This window comes from Camelus ferus, chromosome 9, assembly GCF_009834535.1.
Source record: "Camelus ferus isolate YT-003-E chromosome 9, BCGSAC_Cfer_1.0, whole genome shotgun sequence".
NCBI lineage: Eukaryota > Metazoa > Chordata > Mammalia > Artiodactyla > Camelidae > Camelus > Camelus ferus.
This window is the reverse complement of record NC_045704.1, coordinates 16,973,975-16,994,195: the sequence shown is the minus strand read 5'-3', so window position 1 is coordinate 16,994,195 and position 20,221 is coordinate 16,973,975. Positions and strand designations below refer to the sequence as shown.

The 20,221-nt window shown below is 55.1% G+C and overlaps 1 protein-coding gene across 2 annotated transcripts; it reads left to right on the top strand.

Annotated features, from left to right (window-relative positions):
• Positions 1-244: 244 nt before the first annotated feature.
• Positions 245-19,464, top strand: ATP1A3 (ATPase Na+/K+ transporting subunit alpha 3). Of its 2 annotated transcripts, none has more exons than XM_032485918.1 (23): positions 245-388; positions 4,383-4,472; positions 4,579-4,638; positions 4,823-5,026; positions 6,259-6,372; positions 6,486-6,620; positions 7,000-7,117; positions 7,245-7,513; positions 8,907-9,105; positions 9,183-9,292; positions 9,375-9,509; positions 11,383-11,575; positions 11,862-12,037; positions 12,123-12,259; positions 12,902-13,052; positions 13,173-13,341; positions 15,935-16,089; positions 16,166-16,289; positions 17,049-17,194; positions 17,766-17,896; positions 18,323-18,424; positions 18,654-18,745; positions 19,068-19,464. In XM_032485918.1, exons 1-23 carry the CDS (start codon positions 383-385, stop codon positions 19,094-19,096), a joined length of 3,045 nt encoding a protein of 1,014 aa, XP_032341809.1. In that variant the 5' UTR covers positions 245-382; the 3' UTR covers positions 19,097-19,464. The 2 variants fall into 2 exon arrangements, with proteins under 2 accessions (XP_032341809.1, XP_032341808.1); XM_032485917.1 differs by having other exon boundaries at positions 246-388; positions 4,344-4,472.
• Positions 19,465-20,221: the final 757 nt, after the last annotated feature.

The following is a 20,221-nucleotide window of genomic DNA, read 5'->3' as shown; positions in this document are numbered from 1 at the left end:
CAGGCCCCTCATTGCGGAGGTCTCGGGGATCTCCGCCTCCCGCAGCGCTCCCCTTTCTCCGCGGCGCCTCCACTTTGCGGAGGCTAGGGGGCGGGGAGGACAGCTGCAGTACCGGGGGCGGGGCCGTGGGCCATCCATCAGGGCGACGGCGCCCCTGATTGGCCGGCTCCGGCCCCCCCGCGGGCGCGGGCATATGAGGAGGCGGAGGCGGCGGCCACCGCAGACTCTGTGCGGTAGGGCTGACGGCCGGACGGACCCTCGGACCAAGGCGCGGGCGCTGCAGAGGCCCCCAGCCCGAGCCCGCGCCTGAGCCCTCCCTGAGGCCCCTGTCCCGGCCCCTGCCCCGCCCGCCCGCCCGCCCCTGTCCCCTGGAGCCGCCAAGATGGGGGTAGGTGCTCGGGCCGGCCAAGAGATGCGTGTGTGTGACACTGTGGGTCCAGTGACATTGGGTATCTGTGGGGGGCGGGGGCTCTGGGACCCCTGCTCTCCGGGACCCCGGTGCAGGACCCTGGGAGCCGGCTGACCCGGCCTGTCCGTGTGGTGTGTCTCTGGTTGAATGTGTCCCCGGGGCCCCCGCCTGGGTCAGCGGGGGTCTGTGGCGCATGTTGGTATGTCCTTTGTGTGCGGGATCCGCGGGGCACGGACCGGCCCTCAGCATATCTGCCTGACCTAGTGCGGTTGCCTGCTCAGTCGTATGTGTGCGTGTGTGTGTGTGTGTGTGTGTGTGTGTGAGCTCCTGGCTGTCAAGCACTGCAGCACCGTTTGCCTACGATTGTGTGGCCTGGGTTGTGTCTGAGTGCCCACAACCATGTCTAGGTGTGTCTGAAAGCTGGTGTTTGTGTTTGGAGGTGTTGAAGCCTGTCTGCTTCCCTAGCCAGGTGGGGACAAGTCCAGACTATGGGGTGAGCACTAGATGACCTCTCTTTCTCCTTCCAGGCCTGCCTGGATGGGGAGGGTTCTGCAGTGTGGAGCAGCCTGGGGCTGCCGTGTGTGTCTAGCCCCTAATCTGGGGGGGGCAGATATGGGGTGCTGGGAGGAGCAGGAGAGCCATAGCAGGGAGACTGAGTGCCTGGCTGAGGGTGTACGTGTGCAAATGCGTGTGTGTGCAGCTGGGGGAGGGTGGTGTTGTGCATGCCTGGCTATGCCCTTGCCTCCGTGTCCGTGTGTCCTTGTCTGTCTGTGAGTCTCTCCAGCAGATGCCGCCTCCTTCCCTGGCTGACCACCTGACCCCCGCTGCAGCCCTGGATTCCTCCCTGAGTGTCTGGGGCGGGGCCATAAGGGGTTGGGAAGGAGGGGAGTGGGCTGGGAGGGGTGGGATGAAGACAGAGAGAGGGTCTGGATGGGTGAGGCTAATGAAGAGGAAATATGAGGGGTGGGGAGAAAAATGGCGGATGAAGCTGATGGGCCCAGGGATGGAGGTGGGGGATGGGGCTACAGATCTGTGGATTGGGGTGGGCAAGGGGGGAGGGGAAGAAGAATTGGGTGGGGAGAGGACAGGGAGAGAGAAGGGGGAGGTGGGAAACAGTGATGGCTTCCAGGTAAGTGAAAATGGAGGGGAAGCCGTGGGCAGATTGGAGGAGAGGACTGGGGCTAAGTGACTTAGAGAAGAAAGGAGGGGGGTCTTAGGAAAAGACATGGGGACAGGAGAAGTGAGTCGCTTTAAACATGGGAGGCAGAGACTGAGAGGCAGAGACATAGAAAGGGGAAATGGGCAGAGACAGAGAGATGCTCTGAAAGAGACATAGACAAAGAGAGACAGACACGGGCGGAGAGACATGGAAAGATAAAGAGAGACATGAGGGAGACATAAACATGGAGAGACAAAGAGAGAAACCGAGGCTAAGGTAAAGAGACCCAAGGACAGATGTTTCCTATCCAGAGACAACCAGAGGTGTCCTGAATGATAGCAAGAGGGAGCAGGGGGGAAAAAGAGGAGGTCTAGGGAGAGATGCTGAGCTGAGGCCTCAGACACCTTGAAAGGGGGAGGGAGAGGCTGGCTGAGGTGCAGAGGCTGCATGAGCTGGCGGGCGTCAGGGGAGGCAGACAGCATGGAAAATGGCGAGGAGCTGCAGAGGCAGGCTGCAGCGAGACAGGCGTGTCCCCCACCCTCGGAGGTGCTCCCGCCCCGCAGTGCACCCATCTGGGCCTCCTGCCTTGACTGGGAAAGCCTCAGCTCCCCCTCCAACAGATGGAAGCCCGCCCCCAAGGGAGTCTGGTCATGGCAAGGGCAAGCGGGAGCCAAGGCTCGCCTGCCAGGGGCTGGGGTATCCCAGCCCCTCCTCCCTCAGACCCAGGAATCTTGAGTCCCCAGCCCTAGGCCTCACGGGGACCCAAGCGTCAGCTCCCCAGCCTTCCCTGGGTTTCAGGGGTGGGCAGCTGGTTTTCTCACCAACTTCTGCCAGGCCTCCATTTCTCTCCTCTCCTGCCTTCCCCCTCATTTCTTTAACTTGACCCCATCACGTTATATCTCCACTCTCCATCCTTGGGTCTACTTTGTGGAGTCTGAGACCCCTCCTGGGGCAAGGGGTGGAGGAGTGTCCTCCCTGTCCCCCAAAACTCTGTGTTTCCATGTCAGACGCAGTGCTGCTGCAGGGCTGGCGCAGGGCCAAGCCTCCCTCCCACCCCATGAAACCTTCTTAGGGGCTCGCAGGCCTCCAGGCTGCAGTAGCCCCCAGGCTCAGCCTCTGGGTCTGGGGGCAGACAGCAGGCAGCTCAGCCCTCTACAAGGTCACGAGGGGATTAGCACTGAGCTGTGCTGAGCCTGGGATCCCAGTTTGGCCCTGGGCCCGTAGGATCTGTCAGCAGCCCTCTACCAGCACCCGGCCTCGCCCCACCCTTCCTGCCAGTCTCCAAGGACACTGACTCCCCATCTGCCCAGGCCCCCAAACTGGAACTTCAATCACTCCCCCTCACACTACATCCACTTCAAGCCACGGGCTCTGCCTCTTGCTCTACTGCACCCCAAATCCCAGCCAGCTCCTAGTCTGTCCTCCAGAGACCTAACTATGCCCACCCCCTGTTCAAACCTACTCATGGCTCCCACCGACTCCCAGGAGAGAGACTAAGGCCCACAGTTTGTCAATCCAGACCCTCAAGACTGACTGCATATCCAGCCGGACTACCATCCCTGTGCACAGCAGGCTGCCTCCTGGACTGTTTTCCCAACTGTGACTAACATCTGGAGTGCCCTTTCCCCTTCCTTTCTGCCAAGCCAGTGAAGTCTCCCAAGATTTCCTGGGTCCTTTGAGAGACAGAGACATCCATGGGGTTGGGGAAAAGAGCCAGACAGAAAAGACCAGGAGAGTGGCATATGGGGAGACCTGGAGCTGGAACAGAGGACAGAGATGCTGAGATGGACTCAGAGAGAGAGAGACAGGGATAGAGAGGAAGATGGCAGAGCGAGACTGTGAGAGATGATTGAAGCAGGAGAGACAGGTAAGGAGAGACACACCAAGCATTACAGAGAAGGAGGAAGCTTGAGAAATGAAGACAGAGACACAGTGCCGGAGAAGCAGAGATAAGGATGGAGAAAGACATAGAGACAGAAAATATTGACACTTGGAGACAGTTTGAGATCCCAACACACCAACTTGGAAAGAGATAGGAACCCAGAGAGAACCCAGAGAGACAGATTCAGCCAGACTCGGGGAGAGTTCAAGAGATAAAGACAGATATTGTATGAGACAGAAAACATAAAGAACCAGAGATCAGAGGGAGATAAAATTATAGAGAGATACACGCAGAGAGACTCAGACAGAGAGAAAGACAGACAACACAAAATGGTGAGGGAGGGAGAGATCAGTGAAACAGCCACAGAGACAGAGATACACACAGATGCAGAGATGGAGAGATAAGAGGTAGAAGGAGACTGAGAGAACCAAAATAGAATAAGGCAGAGAGGCACAGAGACCTGGAGAGGCAGATCCAGAGAGAGAGACAGACAGCAAAAAAAGATACATGGAGAGAAAGACAGACAGACACAGTGAGAGACAGACACTCATGGAGGTGGGGCAGGCCCAGGGAGAGAGGGAAGGAGACAGAAAGAGACACACAGATAAAAAGACACAGAGACTGAAAGGGAGAGACCCACAGAGAGAGAGAGGCACAGACAGATCCAGAGACCCTCAGGGACAGAGACCGAGAGATACACAGAGCCAGAGACGAGGAGGCCAAAGGGAAGAGATGAGACTTGGGAGTTCTGAGAGACACCCAGAGCCAGAGGGAAGCCCAGAGACACAGGGCAGAGACAGACTGAGCCCCAGAGTCAGCCCCTGGCCAGAGTCACATCTGCACAGACAGGCACACAGGGCCGGTGTCCCCTCGTAACTCCTTCTCGCCCGCAGTCTGGTGGCTCTGACAGCTATCGTGTCGCCACCTCGCAGGACAAGAAAGATGACAAGGGCTCGCCCAAGAAGAACAAGGGCACCAAAGACCGCCGGGACCTGGATGACCTCAAAAAGGAGGTGGCGATGGTAAGTCCCGCTCCCTGCACCCGCGTGCCCTCCCAGAGCAGGCCCCACCCGCCCCTGCCAGGCCTCCAGGGCACTCACCTGATCCCCTCAAACTCCTGTTCCTCAGACAGAGCACAAGATGTCAGTGGAAGAGGTCTGCCGGAAATACAACACGGACTGTGTGCAGGTGCGGCCGGGCGCCAGGGAGGAGGGTTTGAGGGAGCAGGGGGCTGGGTGCTGTGCTGAGACTCCTGGGTCCGAGGGAGTAGGGAACAAGAAGCCGTGACTCCTGGGTGCCTGGGGGTGCTCATGAAGTGTTGGGGCACCAGGGTTGCTCCAGGAGGGTTCTGTGTGAGTCCTGTGTCCCCCAGGGTCTGACCCACAGCAAAGCCCAGGAGATCCTGGCCCGCGACGGGCCTAACGCGCTCACACCGCCACCGACCACCCCGGAGTGGGTCAAGTTCTGCCGCCAGCTCTTTGGCGGCTTCTCAATCCTGCTGTGGATCGGGGCCATCCTCTGCTTCCTGGCCTACGGCATCCAGGCAGGCACCGAGGACGATCCCTCTGGGGACAATGTGAGTGCCCTACCCTGAGCAAGGGCTCGTACATTTAGGGACACTTACGCACGCCCCATTTCTCCCCATCTCTTTAGACCCTTCCAACCCAATCTCCAACTTTTTCTCATCTAACTTTCACAATCACCCAGTGAGAGAACCAGAGAAAGTATGAGGAAAACCTGGGGCTCAGAAAGGCCAAGTAATTTGTCCAAGGTCACACAGTAGAAAGTATGAGCTGGAGCTCCATCCCAAAGCTGTGTGACCTCAGTGGCCTTGGGGATGGTCATGGCCTGAAGGATACCCAAAGAATGAGTGGGCCCACACAGACACCCAAGCACACCCACCTGCTGATCCGTCAGGACCCATCCACCCAACACAGGGTACACACACCGTCTCAACACACGCCATGCCCATAAACCCAGACCCACATTCTGACTACATGGAGATCCTCGTGTGCACACACACACATGCGCATGTACACACTAGTGCAAAGAGTCAATGCAGACTGTCACACTTGCACACAGGTTTAAACATGGCAGCCTAATTCAGACACACAGGCACAGACAAACACTGACTGACAGACAGACACAGGAACTCAAACACACACAGAGTTACAGGCATAACCTGGTGACAGACAGAGAGACATGAGAATCAAGCATAGGCAGTATTCTCAGAAATTAACTAAACACGCTATTGGAAACAAATCTAAAAAAGAATATATATATATCTGAATCACTTTGCTATACACCTGAAACTAACACAACATTGTAAATCAACTATACTTCAATTAAAAAAAAAACCCAAACAGGCAAACAGACAGACCTAGAGTCTCAGACTTACGCAGACCAACAGAGACAGAGACAAAGATCCACATACAGAGACTCCAACACAAATAGTCCCACACATTTAAACCCAGACATGCAGACATACAGACAGGCATACTGACCTTAACACAGACAGACACATGGACAGACAATAGCATACACTCAGATTCTCTAACACAGGTAGAAAGACAGACGGACAGACCTACAAAATAGAGATGGACAGACCCAGAGGCTCAAACATACTTATGTTCTGAAAGAGGGACTCAAGCATGCACAGGCAGACAGACACACAGACCCTCCAATGGATACAACCTGAGGTCAGACACAGAAATGACTCAAAACTTCCTTCCCAGCTTCCACAGATCTTGGGGTGGGGCTGGTGGGGAGTTGCTCCAGGGCAGGCTGTGATGCCATGTCTCCCGACAGCTGTACCTGGGCATCGTGCTGGCGGCTGTGGTCATCATCACCGGCTGCTTTTCCTACTACCAGGAAGCCAAAAGCTCCAAGATCATGGAATCCTTCAAGAACATGGTTCCCCAGGTGAGGGGTGCCCAGGAAGGGACCAGGTGGGGGTTGACAGGTGGGTAAGGCCATGCCAAATGAACCCAGGTAGAGGGAGTCAGGGAGGTGACTCTTCTTCATCCCTCCCCCAGCAAGCCTTGGTGATCCGGGAAGGTGAGAAGATGCAGGTGAACGCTGAGGAGGTGGTGGTTGGGGACCTGGTGGAGATCAAGGGCGGAGACCGAGTCCCAGCTGACCTGCGCATCATCTCAGCCCATGGCTGCAAGGTGGGCCTGGGGCTTGGGAGCCAGCTCTGCCCTTTCTGGAATGGCCCAGGAGTTTAGACCCCAAGCCTTTCCTCCCCCAGGGCCCAGGAGTCCAGGCCCCCTCCTCCCTCAGATCCAGTACCCCTGACCTCCAGCCCCTCCTCCCTCAGACCCACAGGTACTTTAGACCTTGGCAAGAAGCCGTGTACCCTCCCCACCTTCAGGAGCCCAACCTCTGTCCTTCCAGACACCAGGAACCACGACTTCTAGCTGTGATCTCCAGGGACACAGGCTTCAGCCTCATTAACAAAACAAACATACAAAAATCTTGAAATCTCCTCTGGAGAAATGCCCTTTGACCCCAGACCGGGGGCTGATCCCTGCCTCCTGTGCACTCCAGGTGGACAACTCCTCCCTGACCGGCGAATCAGAGCCCCAGACCCGCTCCCCCGACTGCACACATGACAACCCTTTGGAGACTCGGAACATCACCTTCTTTTCCACCAACTGTGTGGAAGGTGAGGTGGGGGGCAGTGCGGGCACCCAGGTGGGGCTGAGCTGGTACAGACAGAGGCACATGCATTAGGGGCTCATGGTCCCTCTGAACCTCGCCAAGCCTCAGCCCTGTCCCCTCTGTCCCCACAGGCACGGCTCGGGGCGTGGTGGTGGCCACAGGTGACCGCACCGTCATGGGCCGCATTGCCACCCTGGCTTCAGGGCTGGAGGTGGGCAAGACGCCCATCGCCATTGAGATCGAGCACTTCATCCAGCTCATCACCGGCGTGGCCGTCTTCCTGGGTGTCTCCTTCTTCATCCTCTCTCTCATTCTTGGATACACTTGGCTTGAGGCTGTCATCTTCCTTATCGGCATCATCGTGGCCAATGTCCCAGAGGGCCTGCTGGCCACTGTCACTGTAAGGCCCGGACCTCTGGGTCTGAGGGAGGAGGGGGCTGGGATGGCAATGGCAATGATCTTTTTTTTTTTTTTTTTTTGGTGGGAGGAGGTAATTAGGTTTATTTATTTATTTATTTATTTTTAGAGGAGGTACTGGGGATTGAACCCAGGACCTCGTGCATGCTAAGCACATGCTCTACTGCTTGAACAATACCCTACCCCCCTCCCCATGGCAACGATCTTGACTGCAACTTGGGCATCGAGGGCCGAGCCTCCCAGATGTTGAATGAGGAGGGTCCTGGGACTCAAACAGCCTCATTAACAAAACAAACAAAAATCTTGAGAACACTGCCAGTCAGAAAGGACTAACCATTCTATCACTTTTTTTGTATATATAGATATATTTTTCAATTGAAGTATAGTCAGTTTACAGTGTGTCAATTTCTGGTGTACAGCACAATGCTTCAGTCATACATGAACATACATATATTCGTTTTCTTATTCTTTTTTCATCCTATCACTTTTGAAGTTAACTTACAAAATTAAGATGCCCACTTCGTGGTAAAAAGTCTAAAGAACGCATTAAAATAGTACATTAAAATAGGTAATAAAATAACAGTCCCGACCCGCTGCCCAGCCACCAGCCCGGCCTCCGGAAGTGGGCTCTCCGCACTGCTCCCGGCAGAGGTGGGCATATGGCTGTGTGTGTAGTAAACATTTTCAGGGTACATAGAAGGGATCATCCTAGGAATTCTAGTCTGTGACTTGATTCTTTCACTTAACATGTCCTGCAAAGTTTTCTATACTAGCACATTCAAAGCTACTCCGTGTCAAAGGCCTTTTACTGATATGAACTATACACACAATGGTTGCAGATGTGAACGTACAGCCTCATGAGTCAGAGCCCACTGAACACAACCCAAATCGAATTCCCCAGAAGCCCCCTCAAGACCTCATTCAGCCCCTACCCCCAGCCCAAGGCTTACCCCTAGAATAGCCTGGCTCCTAACAGCGTAGCTGTTGTACTTCACATTGGTGGAATCATTCAGCAGGAACTCTTGTTCCTGGCTCTCTTTTGCTGAACGTTATGTTTCTGACCTTTACCCATGCAGTTGTAGGCAGCAGGCGCTTGTTCTTTTTCATTGTATTCCATCTTTTATTCCACAGTTTAACTGTCCCTTCTGCTGTTAGTGAACATTTGGGTTGTTACTGAACGTTACTGCTATGAACACTGTAGTGTATTTCTCTGGTGTGCATCTGAGCCCATTGCTGTGGGTCTGTACCTTGGGTAGAATTGCTGGGCAACACCCCATTCTTTGCCCAGGATTCTCTCTGGGCTGGGCAGTTGTGTTGCTGGTCTGACCTTGCTACTCAGCTCTACCTGCGACTTGCCACCCTTGCACGCACCCCAGGTGTGTCTGACGCTGACCGCCAAGCGCATGGCTCGGAAGAACTGCCTTGTGAAAAACCTGGAGGCTGTAGAGACCCTGGGCTCCACATCCACCATCTGCTCTGACAAGACAGGGACCTTGACCCAGAACCGCATGACGGTCGCCCACATGTGGTTTGACAACCAGATCCATGAGGCTGACACCACTGAGGACCAGTCAGGTGAGGGTGGGACCCAGGTGGAGACCGACGGTGCCTAGCCCTCAGGGGCCCCCAGCCCTGACTAGTGCCTCCTTCAGGGACTTCGTTCGACAAAAGCTCACACACCTGGGTGGCCCTGTCCCACATCGCTGGGCTCTGCAACCGTGCCGTCTTCAAGGGAGGTCAGGACAACATCCCTGTGCTCAAGGTGGGTCCAGCCTCCCACTCACCTCAGCCCCGCCCCTGTCTGCTCTGTGTGGCTCTGCTCTGACAGCCCTCTCTCCTCCCAGAGGGATGTGGCCGGGGATGCCTCCGAGTCTGCCCTGCTCAAGTGCATCGAGCTGTCCTCCGGCTCCGTGAAACTCATGCGTGAACGCAATAAGAAAGTGGCCGAGATTCCCTTCAACTCCACCAACAAATATCAGGTACCCTGGTCTCTCCAGGAGAGCCGGCCTGGACTCACTTTCCGTATGATGCCCCTAAAGCAGTCAGCTCTGCCCACTGCCCTCCTGCTTTGGGCAAGTTACTAATTTTCCTATAGCCTCAGTTACCCCATCTGTAAAATGGGAATAATAGTATCCACTGAGTTGGGAGAGGAACACACCCAGGAGCGAGAGCAAGGTCTCTGTTGGCGTGGGAGGCAGAGGAGTAAAGATCTTCCTGCAGCAGCGTGGGAACCAGCCTGAGATCTCACTCATTCATTCAACAAATATGTTTTTGAGGAGCCACCATGCATCAGAGGCACCTGTTTCAGGTGCTGGGAATACACACAGCAGTGAGGGAAACAGTGCAGTCCCTCCTCTCATGGAACTTGCACTCAAGTGCAAGGAGACAGACAATGACAAAGGCATGAGGACATGAGGAAATTTGGAATATGTCAGCCAGTCATCATGCTGAGGGAGGGAGCCCTGCAGGTGTCTGGGGGGCAGTAGCCACTGTATGTGCAAAGGTCCTGAGGCAGGAATGTGTTGTATCTGAACAATAGCCAGGGAATGTGGAGCCAGGGAGCATGGTGGGAGGCAAAAGCAATGGGTGCTGGGCCAGGTCCCATTGGGTCTTGTGGGCTTTGGGCTGTGGAAATGACTTGGGTGTGACCCTGAAGGGGACATGAGCCATGGAGCAGAGGAGAGCTGGAACCTGACACATTTTTTAAAAAACAGCTTTATTGGAGATACAGTTCACATACCACAGATCACCCACTTAAAGTGTGTAATCCAACACTTAGTATGTTCACAGTACAATCATCTATACAGTCAGTTTTAGGACACTTTCATCACCTCAAAAAGCAACCTCACTCTCCTTGGCTATTGTTTTCCTTCCTCCCCCATCTCCCCCAGCCCTAGGCAACCACAGTCTACTTCCTGTCTCTCCACATTTTCCTATTCTGGACATTCCATACAAATGGAATCGTACAGCATGTGACCTTCTGTTGTCTGGCTACTCACTTAGCATCATGTTTTCAAGTTTCCACCATGTTGTAGCGTGGATCAAAGCTTCATTCCTTTTTATGGCTGAATAACATTGCATCGTGTGGCTATTCCACATTCTGATTATCTATTATCTGCCGATGGACCTTTGGGTTATTCGCACCTTTCGGCTGTGATGAATAATGCCTCTGTGAACACTGGCCTGCAAGTTTTTGTGTGGACATAGTTTGCATGTCTCTTGAGTGGATACCAGGGAATTGTTGGCTTATATGATAACTCTACATTTAATCTTTTGGGGGACTGTTAGACTGTTTTCCAAAGTGGCTGCACCATTTTTCACTGACTTTCGTATTTTAAAAGATCCTCCTGGCGGCTGTGGGGAGGGAAGGGCAGAGATTCAGTGTGCAGGCTGCTGTGATATTTCATGGGAGAGATGGTGGTGGCCAGACGAGGGGCAGGGGAGGTGAGAAGAGGTCAGAATCTGGGTACTTCAGAGGCGAGCTGACCAGATTCGGTGATGGGTCAGATGCGGGATGAGAGGTTGTCAGGCAAGGCAAAGAGAGAGGCACATATCCTAAGGATCCCTGAGATTTCTGTGAGAGAGACTCAGAGGGGCAGAGATATCTGTGAGACAGAGAGATAGAAACGGGCAGGGATGAGCAGAGATCTCTACGAGACAGTTGGAGAAACAGATAACGATCTCTTGGGTAGAGAGATTTCGGCAGTGCCCTCTGAGGAAGCACAGCAGTGGTCTGTCCTGGCACGGTCTGTCTGGGCAGGGCGGTAGGGGGGTCCTCTCCCCCACCTGGGTGTGAGCAGCCTCCAGGTCCCTTTGAGGCTCAGTCACCTCTGCCCTCTGCTCTGTCTACAGCTCTCCATTCACGAGACCGAGGACCCCAATGACAACCGGTACCTGCTGGTGATGAAGGGTGCCCCTGAGCGCATCCTGGACCGCTGCTCCACCATCCTGCTGCAGGGCAAGGAGCAACCACTGGATGAGGAGATGAAGGAGGCCTTCCAGAATGCCTACCTTGAGCTCGGTGGCCTGGGCGAGCGTGTGCTTGGTGCGCACTGTGGTTGGAGGGGTGCTGAGTTAGGGCAGGGGCCTGACTAGCTCTGGGGACCCCTTGAGGGTAAGGAGGGATGTGATACTGCCCAGAGCCTGGCTCAGAATAGGGCCTCCCAGGATGCACCATGAATGAGTGAATGAGAGAGGAAGGCATCTTTTGGAAATGAGTGTTGACTGACTGTCCGACCAACTGAGGAGCCTGACTGCTGGGACCAGGAGCTGTGGGTGGGAGGCAGGGAGGACCGAGGCTGGAGCCCCCGTGCCCCCCATCCCTGCACCAGGTTTCTGCCATTACTACCTGCCCGAGGAGCAGTTCCCTAAGGGCTTTGCCTTCGACTGCGATGACGTGAACTTCACCACCGACAACCTCTGCTTCGTGGGCCTCATGTCCATGATCGACCCTCCCCGGGCGGCCGTCCCTGATGCTGTGGGCAAATGCCGCAGCGCAGGCATCAAGGTGTGGCCCAGGGCAGCTGGGGAGGCAGGGCCAGGGCCCCAGGGGCCAGTGGTGAGGCTGGACCGTTTCCCCGTGATGCCCGCAGGTTATCATGGTCACGGGTGATCACCCCATCACCGCAAAGGCCATTGCCAAGGGCGTGGGCATCATCTCCGAGGGCAATGAGACTGTGGAAGACATCGCAGCCCGGCTCAACATTCCCGTCAGCCAGGTCAACCCCCGGTGAGCCCTTCCCGCCCGGCTCAGGTCCCTCTGGGACTGCAGCTCCCCCTCCTCCTGGGCCTCCTCTGCTGACTCAGCACCTGGGTCCTATTCCTCTTCCATTGTGAGGATGGGCAGCTGGTGTTGTACCGCGTGGGGTTAGCAAGGTGTAGGTTTGCATCCCAGCCTAGCCACATATGTGCTGTGTGACCTTGGGTGAGTCATTTAGCCTCCCTGAGCCTCAGTTTCTTCCTCTCTAAGATGAGCTGCAAGCAATTCCCACTTGAGAGGATTCTATGAGATCCTGTATTTCTGTGTCCATCCTTCTGTCTTCCAGTCTGTCTTTTATGTCTTTGTCTCATTTCTGTTCTGACTTCCTTAGTTTTCCCATCTTCCTGCCTCTCTCTGTGTCTGTCTCCATTTCCTAATTGTCTGCATATCTCTGTTCCTCTAAATCCACTGTCCCAAAGTTCTTCCTGAGGTCTGCCCTCCATCCCTCCTACTGCAGCCCCTCTCCTCCCGTTTCCCTTGGTCTCTGACCGCCCCCAGAGCCTCTGTCTCCCTCTCAGAGCCTGGTGCTCTGCCTCTCCTGTCTGTGAGTCTGTCCATCAAGCATCGCTGCACCACACCCCACATGTCCTGACCACTCTCTGCTCTTCCCAGGGACGCCAAGGCCTGTGTGATCCACGGCACTGACCTCAAGGACTTCACCTCTGAGCAAATCGACGAGATCCTGCAGAACCACACTGAGATCGTCTTTGCCCGCACTTCCCCTCAGCAGAAGCTCATCATTGTGGAAGGCTGTCAGAGACAGGTGGGCTCGGGCTGGGGTCCCTCAAGGGAGGGGGCAGGACGCCTGGACTCCTGGGTCCTTGAGGAGGAGGGGGCGGGGGGCCAGGCCTGTGGGTGTCATCCTCACCCTCTCTCCCTCCAGGGAGCCATCGTGGCTGTGACTGGGGATGGCGTGAACGACTCCCCAGCCCTAAAGAAGGCGGACATTGGGGTGGCCATGGGCATTGCCGGCTCTGACGTCTCCAAACAGGCTGCAGACATGATTTTGCTGGATGACAACTTTGCCTCCATTGTCACGGGTGTGGAGGAGGGTGAGTGAGTTGGCCACGATGGCCCTGGAGACTGGGAACCCTGTGTGAGTCCAGAGAAGGGCAAGGGGCAGCGGATGCACCGCGGGGAGACCGTGGAATCCCACAGGCCCCTGGCACAGCCTGAGCTTGTCCTTTTCAGTTTTCCTCCCCTGCTTGGGGTCAGGGGCTCCCAAGGGGTAAGGACTGAGCCAATGCACTTCTGGGCCCCTGTGTCACCCAGTGAAGGCCCAGTCTGGTGGGCAGGGCAGACTTGGAAGCATTTTTAAAAAATACTTGTAAGTGTAACCTCAGGGAAGCAGAGGGTCCTGCGGGAGGAGGCCCCTCATCCATCATGGAGTCAGGGTCCAAGGAAACTTCCCCAGGTGGCCCTGGGTCTCTGTGCCAAGTCCCCAGGGCCATGTGGGAATTTCCAGGCAAGGGAGTGGCAAGCAGAGGTAAGGCCATGCGAAGGAGCTGTTGTGTGAGGACCTGGTGTCTCTGGCAGGGCTGCTGGAAGCCCGGGCCTCAGGGCCACTGGGCACTGCTTCCATCTGTGGCCACATCCGGGACTTGTTCATATTCAGTTTTATTCTGATCATCAAGGTCATTTGTGGGGGCAGGGTGCAGCTCAAGTGGTGGAGCCCGTGCTTAGCATGTGTGAGGTCCTGGGTTCAATCCCCAGTGCCTCCATTAAAAAACAAATAAATAAATAAACCTAATTACCTCCCCCCACCAAAAAAATTTTTTTTAAATGTCATTCATGATAATGATAGAAAATGTAGAAGAGCATTAAGAAGAAAATTGGAACCGCCCATAACGTCACCATCCAGAGGTAATCACCGTGCATGCTGTGGTGCTTTTCCTCCAGCCTCCCGCTCCCCTTTGGAATGTCCCTGGTGTAAAAAATAATTCATGATAAGAGAAAATTCAAACAGTAAAGCTAAGCCTAGAATGTCAAATTAAAGGTTCTTATGCCTTGTCTCCTATGACCCAGAGAACACATGGTTAACCCTTTCTTATCCCCCAAGACATCCTCTATGTGTCTGCAAGGCACATACTCACAGACACACACGTTCACGCCTTCCAGGACATTTATTGGGCTCACCTTGTGCATCATGCCAGGTGCTGGAGATTCAGCTGTGAGCAGAGCAGACACGGTCCCTGTCCTCAAAGAGCTAGGAGAGACAGCCTTCCATAAGTGAACACATTATACCAAGTGCTGAAAAGAAAACAAGCAGGGTGCTATGATAGATAAGAACAGAGGTCCTGCCTAGATAGGAGGGACAAGGAAGGTCTCCCTGAAGTGGGAAAAAAAAAAACCCCAAAGTTTAACTTCCAGAAGGGGAAACTCCAGGTATACCCAAAAGCAGAGCAAATGGCACAGTCACACTCTGTGTCACCATCACCCAGCTGCCACAGTTCTCAGCTCATGGACCATCTTGTTTAGTCTCAATACACGCACTGGATTATGTTGACACACACTTAAGTCATCCTCTCACCCATAAATATTTTAGGATGAGACCCCAGTACTTTGTGGAGATCAGCAAATTGCAGGGCAATAGCAGGTGTGAACAACCAGATGCCTTATTTTTACACAAAGGTGATCAAACCATCCATACCATAGGTACCACGGTGCAGTCTGCCTTTCTGATCCTTCTCAATGACACACCTTGCTGCCCATCCGCACATGGGGGAAAGTGGAGGGAGGGGCTGGCTGGACTCTTCTGTAGTTTCTTTCTACCTTATACACACTATGCTGATCGAATCTTTACTGGGATATGAGATGCATACATAAGTCAGGCAGCTTTACCTTTTACACACACATGCACCCACACACCCACCAGATCCCGATCAAGATAGGGAACGTTTCCAGCCTCCCATTAGGGTTTCATCAGGCCCCCTCCAGTCTATATCCCCTCTCCCAGACGTAACCACTATCAGCACCATCGATTAGTTTTGAACCTCTTCTAAATGGAATCATGTGATACGGATGCTTCTGTGTCTGGCTCCTCTTTTCACTCAACGTAACATCCATGAGATTCATCCGTGGAGTTGGGAGTGTCAGGAGCTCATCCTTTTGCTTGCTGAGTGGTATTCTGTTGTATGGATGGACCACAGTTTACTTATCTACTTACCTACTGATGGCCAGTGGGTCAGTTCTGGGTTTTGGCTATTATAACCAATGCTATGGTGAACATTCTTATACTTAAAACACTCATTTCTCTTGGGTGTAAACCTAGAAGTAGGCTATAGGGTAGGGGATGTTTAACTTTAATAGAAACTGTCAAAGAGTCTTCCAAAGTGGTTGTATTTCGAGAACATTTGAACAAGGGCGACATGATTGGATGTCTGTGTGGAAAGGTGGGCAGTGGGGGAATGGATTAGAAAGGATGCATGGTGAGGAGAGTGTAGCTCAGTGGTAGAGTGCAGACCTAGCATGCATGAGGTCCTGGGTTCAATCCCCACTACCTCCATTAATAAATAAATAAACTTTATTACCTCCCCTCCTCCCCCCAAAAAGAAAGAAAGGATGCATGGACTTGGCAGGGAAGGGGCAGAGGGAATAGGGCGCCCTTGTATGGGTGCTGAGGTCTGAACCTGCCCCTGCTAACAGGCCGCCTGATCTTTGACAACCTGAAGAAGTCCATCGCCTACACCCTGACCAGCAACATCCCTGAGATCACGCCCTTCCTGCTGTTCATCATGGCCAACATCCCACTGCCTCTGGGCACCATCACCATCCTCTGCATCGACCTGGGCACCGACATGGTGAGCCTTGGCCACCCGGGGCCCCAGGAGGGCAGGGTCCCCCACTTCCCCGGCTCACTCGGCCTTTCCTGCCCAGGTCCCTGCCATCTCGTTGGCGTATGAGGCTGCCGAGAGTGACATCATGAAGAGACAGCCCAGGAACCCGCGCACTGACAAGCTGGTCAACGAGAGGCTCATCAGCATGGCCTACGGGCAGATTGGTGAGGACCCGGGGACCCCAGCTCACTGTGGCTGGATGCCCAGGGCCTGGAGCAGTGCCTGGCCCACCGTGGGCACTCAGAACCCGTGTGTTGAGTGAGTGGAGTGAAAAGTAGGATTTTGGAGGTTTGGAAGAAGTGACCTGAAGGTGGGTGGTGGTCACCAAGGTGGGGCCGGCGCGGGTGGAGGGAAGGCCTGGGGCTGCATCCGGGGAGCACATGGGAAATCAGTAGCAGATCAGGGCTGGCCCCAGGAAGGCCACTCCACTGCTCCACCCCCCTCCATGATGGGAAGGGAATGACAGCCTGTGTGTGAGCTCTCTGAGGGCAGGAACAAGCCCCACCCTGCCTCCCTCCTGGAGGTAAGGTGTGCAGAGCCCCGTCATTGGGAGAGTGCCAGCAAGCAGAGGCTTCGTGCTGGTGGTCAGAGGTCTGCGGAGGCCTTTCCTGCGTAGCGGGTCCTCAGGGACTTCCCGACGTCCAGGTGGCCTGGGTCAGGTGGCAGGGAGCCTCCAGGTTCTCCATCCCAGGAGAGCCCCCTCCCCGAGGCTTCTGCCCCCAGGGGGCCCATCTAGGTGCCTGCCACCAGGTGGCACCCTCAGGTGGCCCTCTGGGAGCCCAGCCCCGGATAATGCTCAGGCAAGAGGACTGACGGAGCCCATTGTCCTCTGGATACAGATCTCAAGGAGACTCAGAGGAGCCCTGGCCTGGCTGCTGGCCACTACCTGAACCTCTGTGCATCTCCCTTCTCTCCTCCCCCAGGAATGATCCAGGCTCTTGGTGGCTTCTTCTCCTACTTTGTGATCCTGGCAGAAAATGGCTTCTTACCCGGCAACCTGGTGGGCATCCGGCTGAACTGGGATGACCGCACCGTCAATGACCTAGAGGACAGTTACGGGCAGCAGTGGGTGAGTGGGGCTGGGCCGGCTGGGACTCACAGCACGGCCGGGAGTCTCCCAGGCAGCATCACTGACCACAGCATCCTGGGCCAGGGCAAGCTGTCCCAGCCATGCACTGGCTGCTTCCTACGATGGCCCCTCTGCCCCAGGGGTGGCATCAAGACCCTTGTCGGCCACAAGGAGCCTCCTGGCATTCTTGCCCCAGCCAATGTGTGTTCCCTACCTGTGTCCTCGTGTCCACTGGCCATGCTCTCTGTCCTGCCTGGCAACCCTCTTCTCTGTGTCTGTCCCTTCGAAGCCCAGCTGGAGTCCCCTTGGGAGGCCCTCAGGGTCCCTGGTCCACAGCTGAGGTCACCATTAACCTGTCTTCTCCCTTGTACATTTCCCGACTCTTCCGCTGGGGCTCTGAGCTACAGAAGGAAGACACGTGTGAGGCCCTGGGGACCCCATCTGGACAGGGTCCCCGCTTTGCTCTGGAACCCTTTGCAGGGGTGCAGACAAGGAGCACATGGGCCTGGGGTGGGGGCCAGGCTGCAGTCACACTGACTGCTGTCCTGCATGTGCGTCTTCGCCCCTGCAGACGTATGAGCAGAGGAAAGTGGTGGAGTTCACATGCCACACGGCCTTCTTTGTGAGCATAGTGGTTGTCCAGTGGGCTGATCTGATCATCTGCAAGACACGGAGGAACTCCGTTTTCCAGCAGGGCATGAAGTGAGGGCCACGGGCGCTGGGCGCTGCTCTCTGTCCCGCCCATATGTCTGTCTGTGTGTTTCAGTTTTACCTCTGAGTTGATTTTCACATCTATCTATCTTGGATTCTCTCTCAGTCTGTCTCTGTGTGTGTGTGTGTTGGGAGAGGGGGTACTGGGGGGTACTGGGGTGTCCCTGGGTCCCTTCCCAGATCTGCTTCATCTTTTTATACTCTTGCCTGTCTATGGGTCACTGTCTGTCTTTCTGCCTTTATCTTTCAGTGTCACCATCTCCCTGGATCTGTCTTTGCCTCTGTGCCTCTTTTTGTCTCCACCTCTGTGTGTCTCCATGTCTGTTTCTCTCTGTCTGCCTTTGGGTGTGCCTCTGTCTCTGTGGGGTGGTGGTGCCGGATGGGGTTCTCTGGGTCCAGCCCTGCCTGTGCCTCCAGGAACAAGATCCTGATCTTCGGGTTGTTTGAGGAGACAGCCCTCGCTGCCTTCCTGTCCTACTGCCCTGGGATGGACGTGGCCCTTCGCATGTACCCTCTCAAGTGAGTGCCCCCTCCCCTGGTACCACCTGCTCCAGGATCCTCTGAGGAGCCCCACGGTCCTCTGAGACCCCAGCCTGCAGCCATGGCAGGGCACCCTTCACCTGTGGGCACGAAGAATGAAGGGAGAATCCCCCTGTCCAGTGCGGCCCCTCCTATCCTCTGGGACTCTGCCTCTGTGTCCCCCATCACAGCCCCACACTGACGCCCTCCTGCTCTCCTGTCTCTGCAGGCCCAGCTGGTGGTTCTGTGCCTTCCCCTACAGTTTCCTCATCTTCGTCTACGACGAGATCCGCAAACTCATCCTACGCAGGAACCCCGGGGGTGAGGGGCTAACCGCTAGGGTAGCCGGGGAGGCCGGGGGACAGGACCAGGGCAGCTGGAGGGGTGGCGGGAGCGGCACTGGGATGACTTGGATGCTGACCTCACTCTCTCTGTCTCCCCCGCCCTCCTCCCTTCTGCATTGTCTCTCCGACCCCTTTCCCACTCTTTTCTCTCTCCCTGTCTGTCTGGGTCGCCTCCTTTCCGTGTCTTTCCCTGTGCCTCTGCCCCTTTCGGTTCCTTCCCGTGCCCCTGTCTCTCTCTTTGTGCTGCTGTCCATGCCTGTCTCTCTCGTCTCTGTCTCTTTCCTCCTTCGTCTCTCCAGGTTGGGTGGAGAAGGAAACCTACTACTGACCTCAACCCCACCACAACCACATCGCTGTCTCTTCCCTGCCCTGCCCCACAAGGCCAGGACAGCCCACTCCAGTCCCCACCCATTTTGTATTCTGGGGGAAGGGGCCCTCTCTCCCCGTGGCCCCAACTCGCCCCCCCCAAGTTATCTCCCGCCTCCCTCCCTCTCCACCCCCTCTGGCTGGCTTCTCTCCTCGCCCCCACCCGCCCCCTGCCTCTCTCCTCTCTCTTTTGTGTGTGTCTGTTCCTCTCCCTCTCCTCACCCCTGCTTCCCAGCCCCCTCTCGACCCCCTCCCTGGGCTCTTTTTTACTCCCCCTTCACCCCCTGGCTGATGCCATCTCTGGTTCTGGACAATTATCAAATATATCAGTGGGGAGAGAAGCGGTGTGTGTGTCGTGCTTCTTTTCTGGCCCAGGGGCGTGGGCAGGGCGGCATCCCCTGGGCTGGCCCCCGTGGCTGGGTGATTCACGAAACCCCAGGAATTTAGCCTCACAGGAGCTTGGGAGTCATGGAATCTCGAAGACATCAAATCATGGAGTTTTAGATCCAACAAGAGTTAGAGTGACAGCAGCTTGAATTCACCAGGTGATGGGATCCTGGGATCAGAACAGGGAAGCAGAAGAGAATCCAAATCTGTGTCCTCTCATATTGGAGAGGACCCTGGGGAGGCGATGATAATGTGCCAATGATTCATTGAGAACCTACTCTGTGCTCTGCCCTCTTCTAAGCACTCTACGTGTATTAGCTCATTTAATCCTCACAAGGCACAGAGAGGGAAAGTGACTTGCTCAAGGTCACACAGCTGAGAGGTGACAAATCTGGGATGTGAACCTAGGCTGCCTAAGCTCTAAGTCGCTATGCTCTTCTTCCTCTTTTTGTTGAGATAAACTTTCATACAGTGAAGTGCACAAATCTCAAGGGCATAGCTCAAGGATTTAAAAAATTACATCCATGGACCCACCATCCATATTAAGGTATGGAATGTTTCCATCCACCTGGAAAGTTCTGCTGATCAGATTTCTGTCACCATTCTTTAGTTGTGCCTGTCCTTGGACTTTGTAGAAATGAAATCTTACAGCAGGCTGCTTCCTGTGTCTGGTTTCTTGTCCTCAACATCACATCTCTAA

What these genes read in the sequence shown, in the direction of transcription:
- ATP1A3 (XM_032485917.1), top strand. An exon ending in ACAACACGGACTGTGTGCAG is followed by an intron (nt 4,639 to 4,822) that starts GTGCGGCCGGGC and finishes TGTGTCCCCCAG; the next exon opens with GGTCTGACCCACAGCAAAGC. An exon ending in ACAACATCCCTGTGCTCAAG is followed by an intron (nt 9,293 to 9,374) that starts GTGGGTCCAGCC and finishes CTCTCCTCCCAG; the next exon opens with AGGGATGTGGCCGGGGATGC.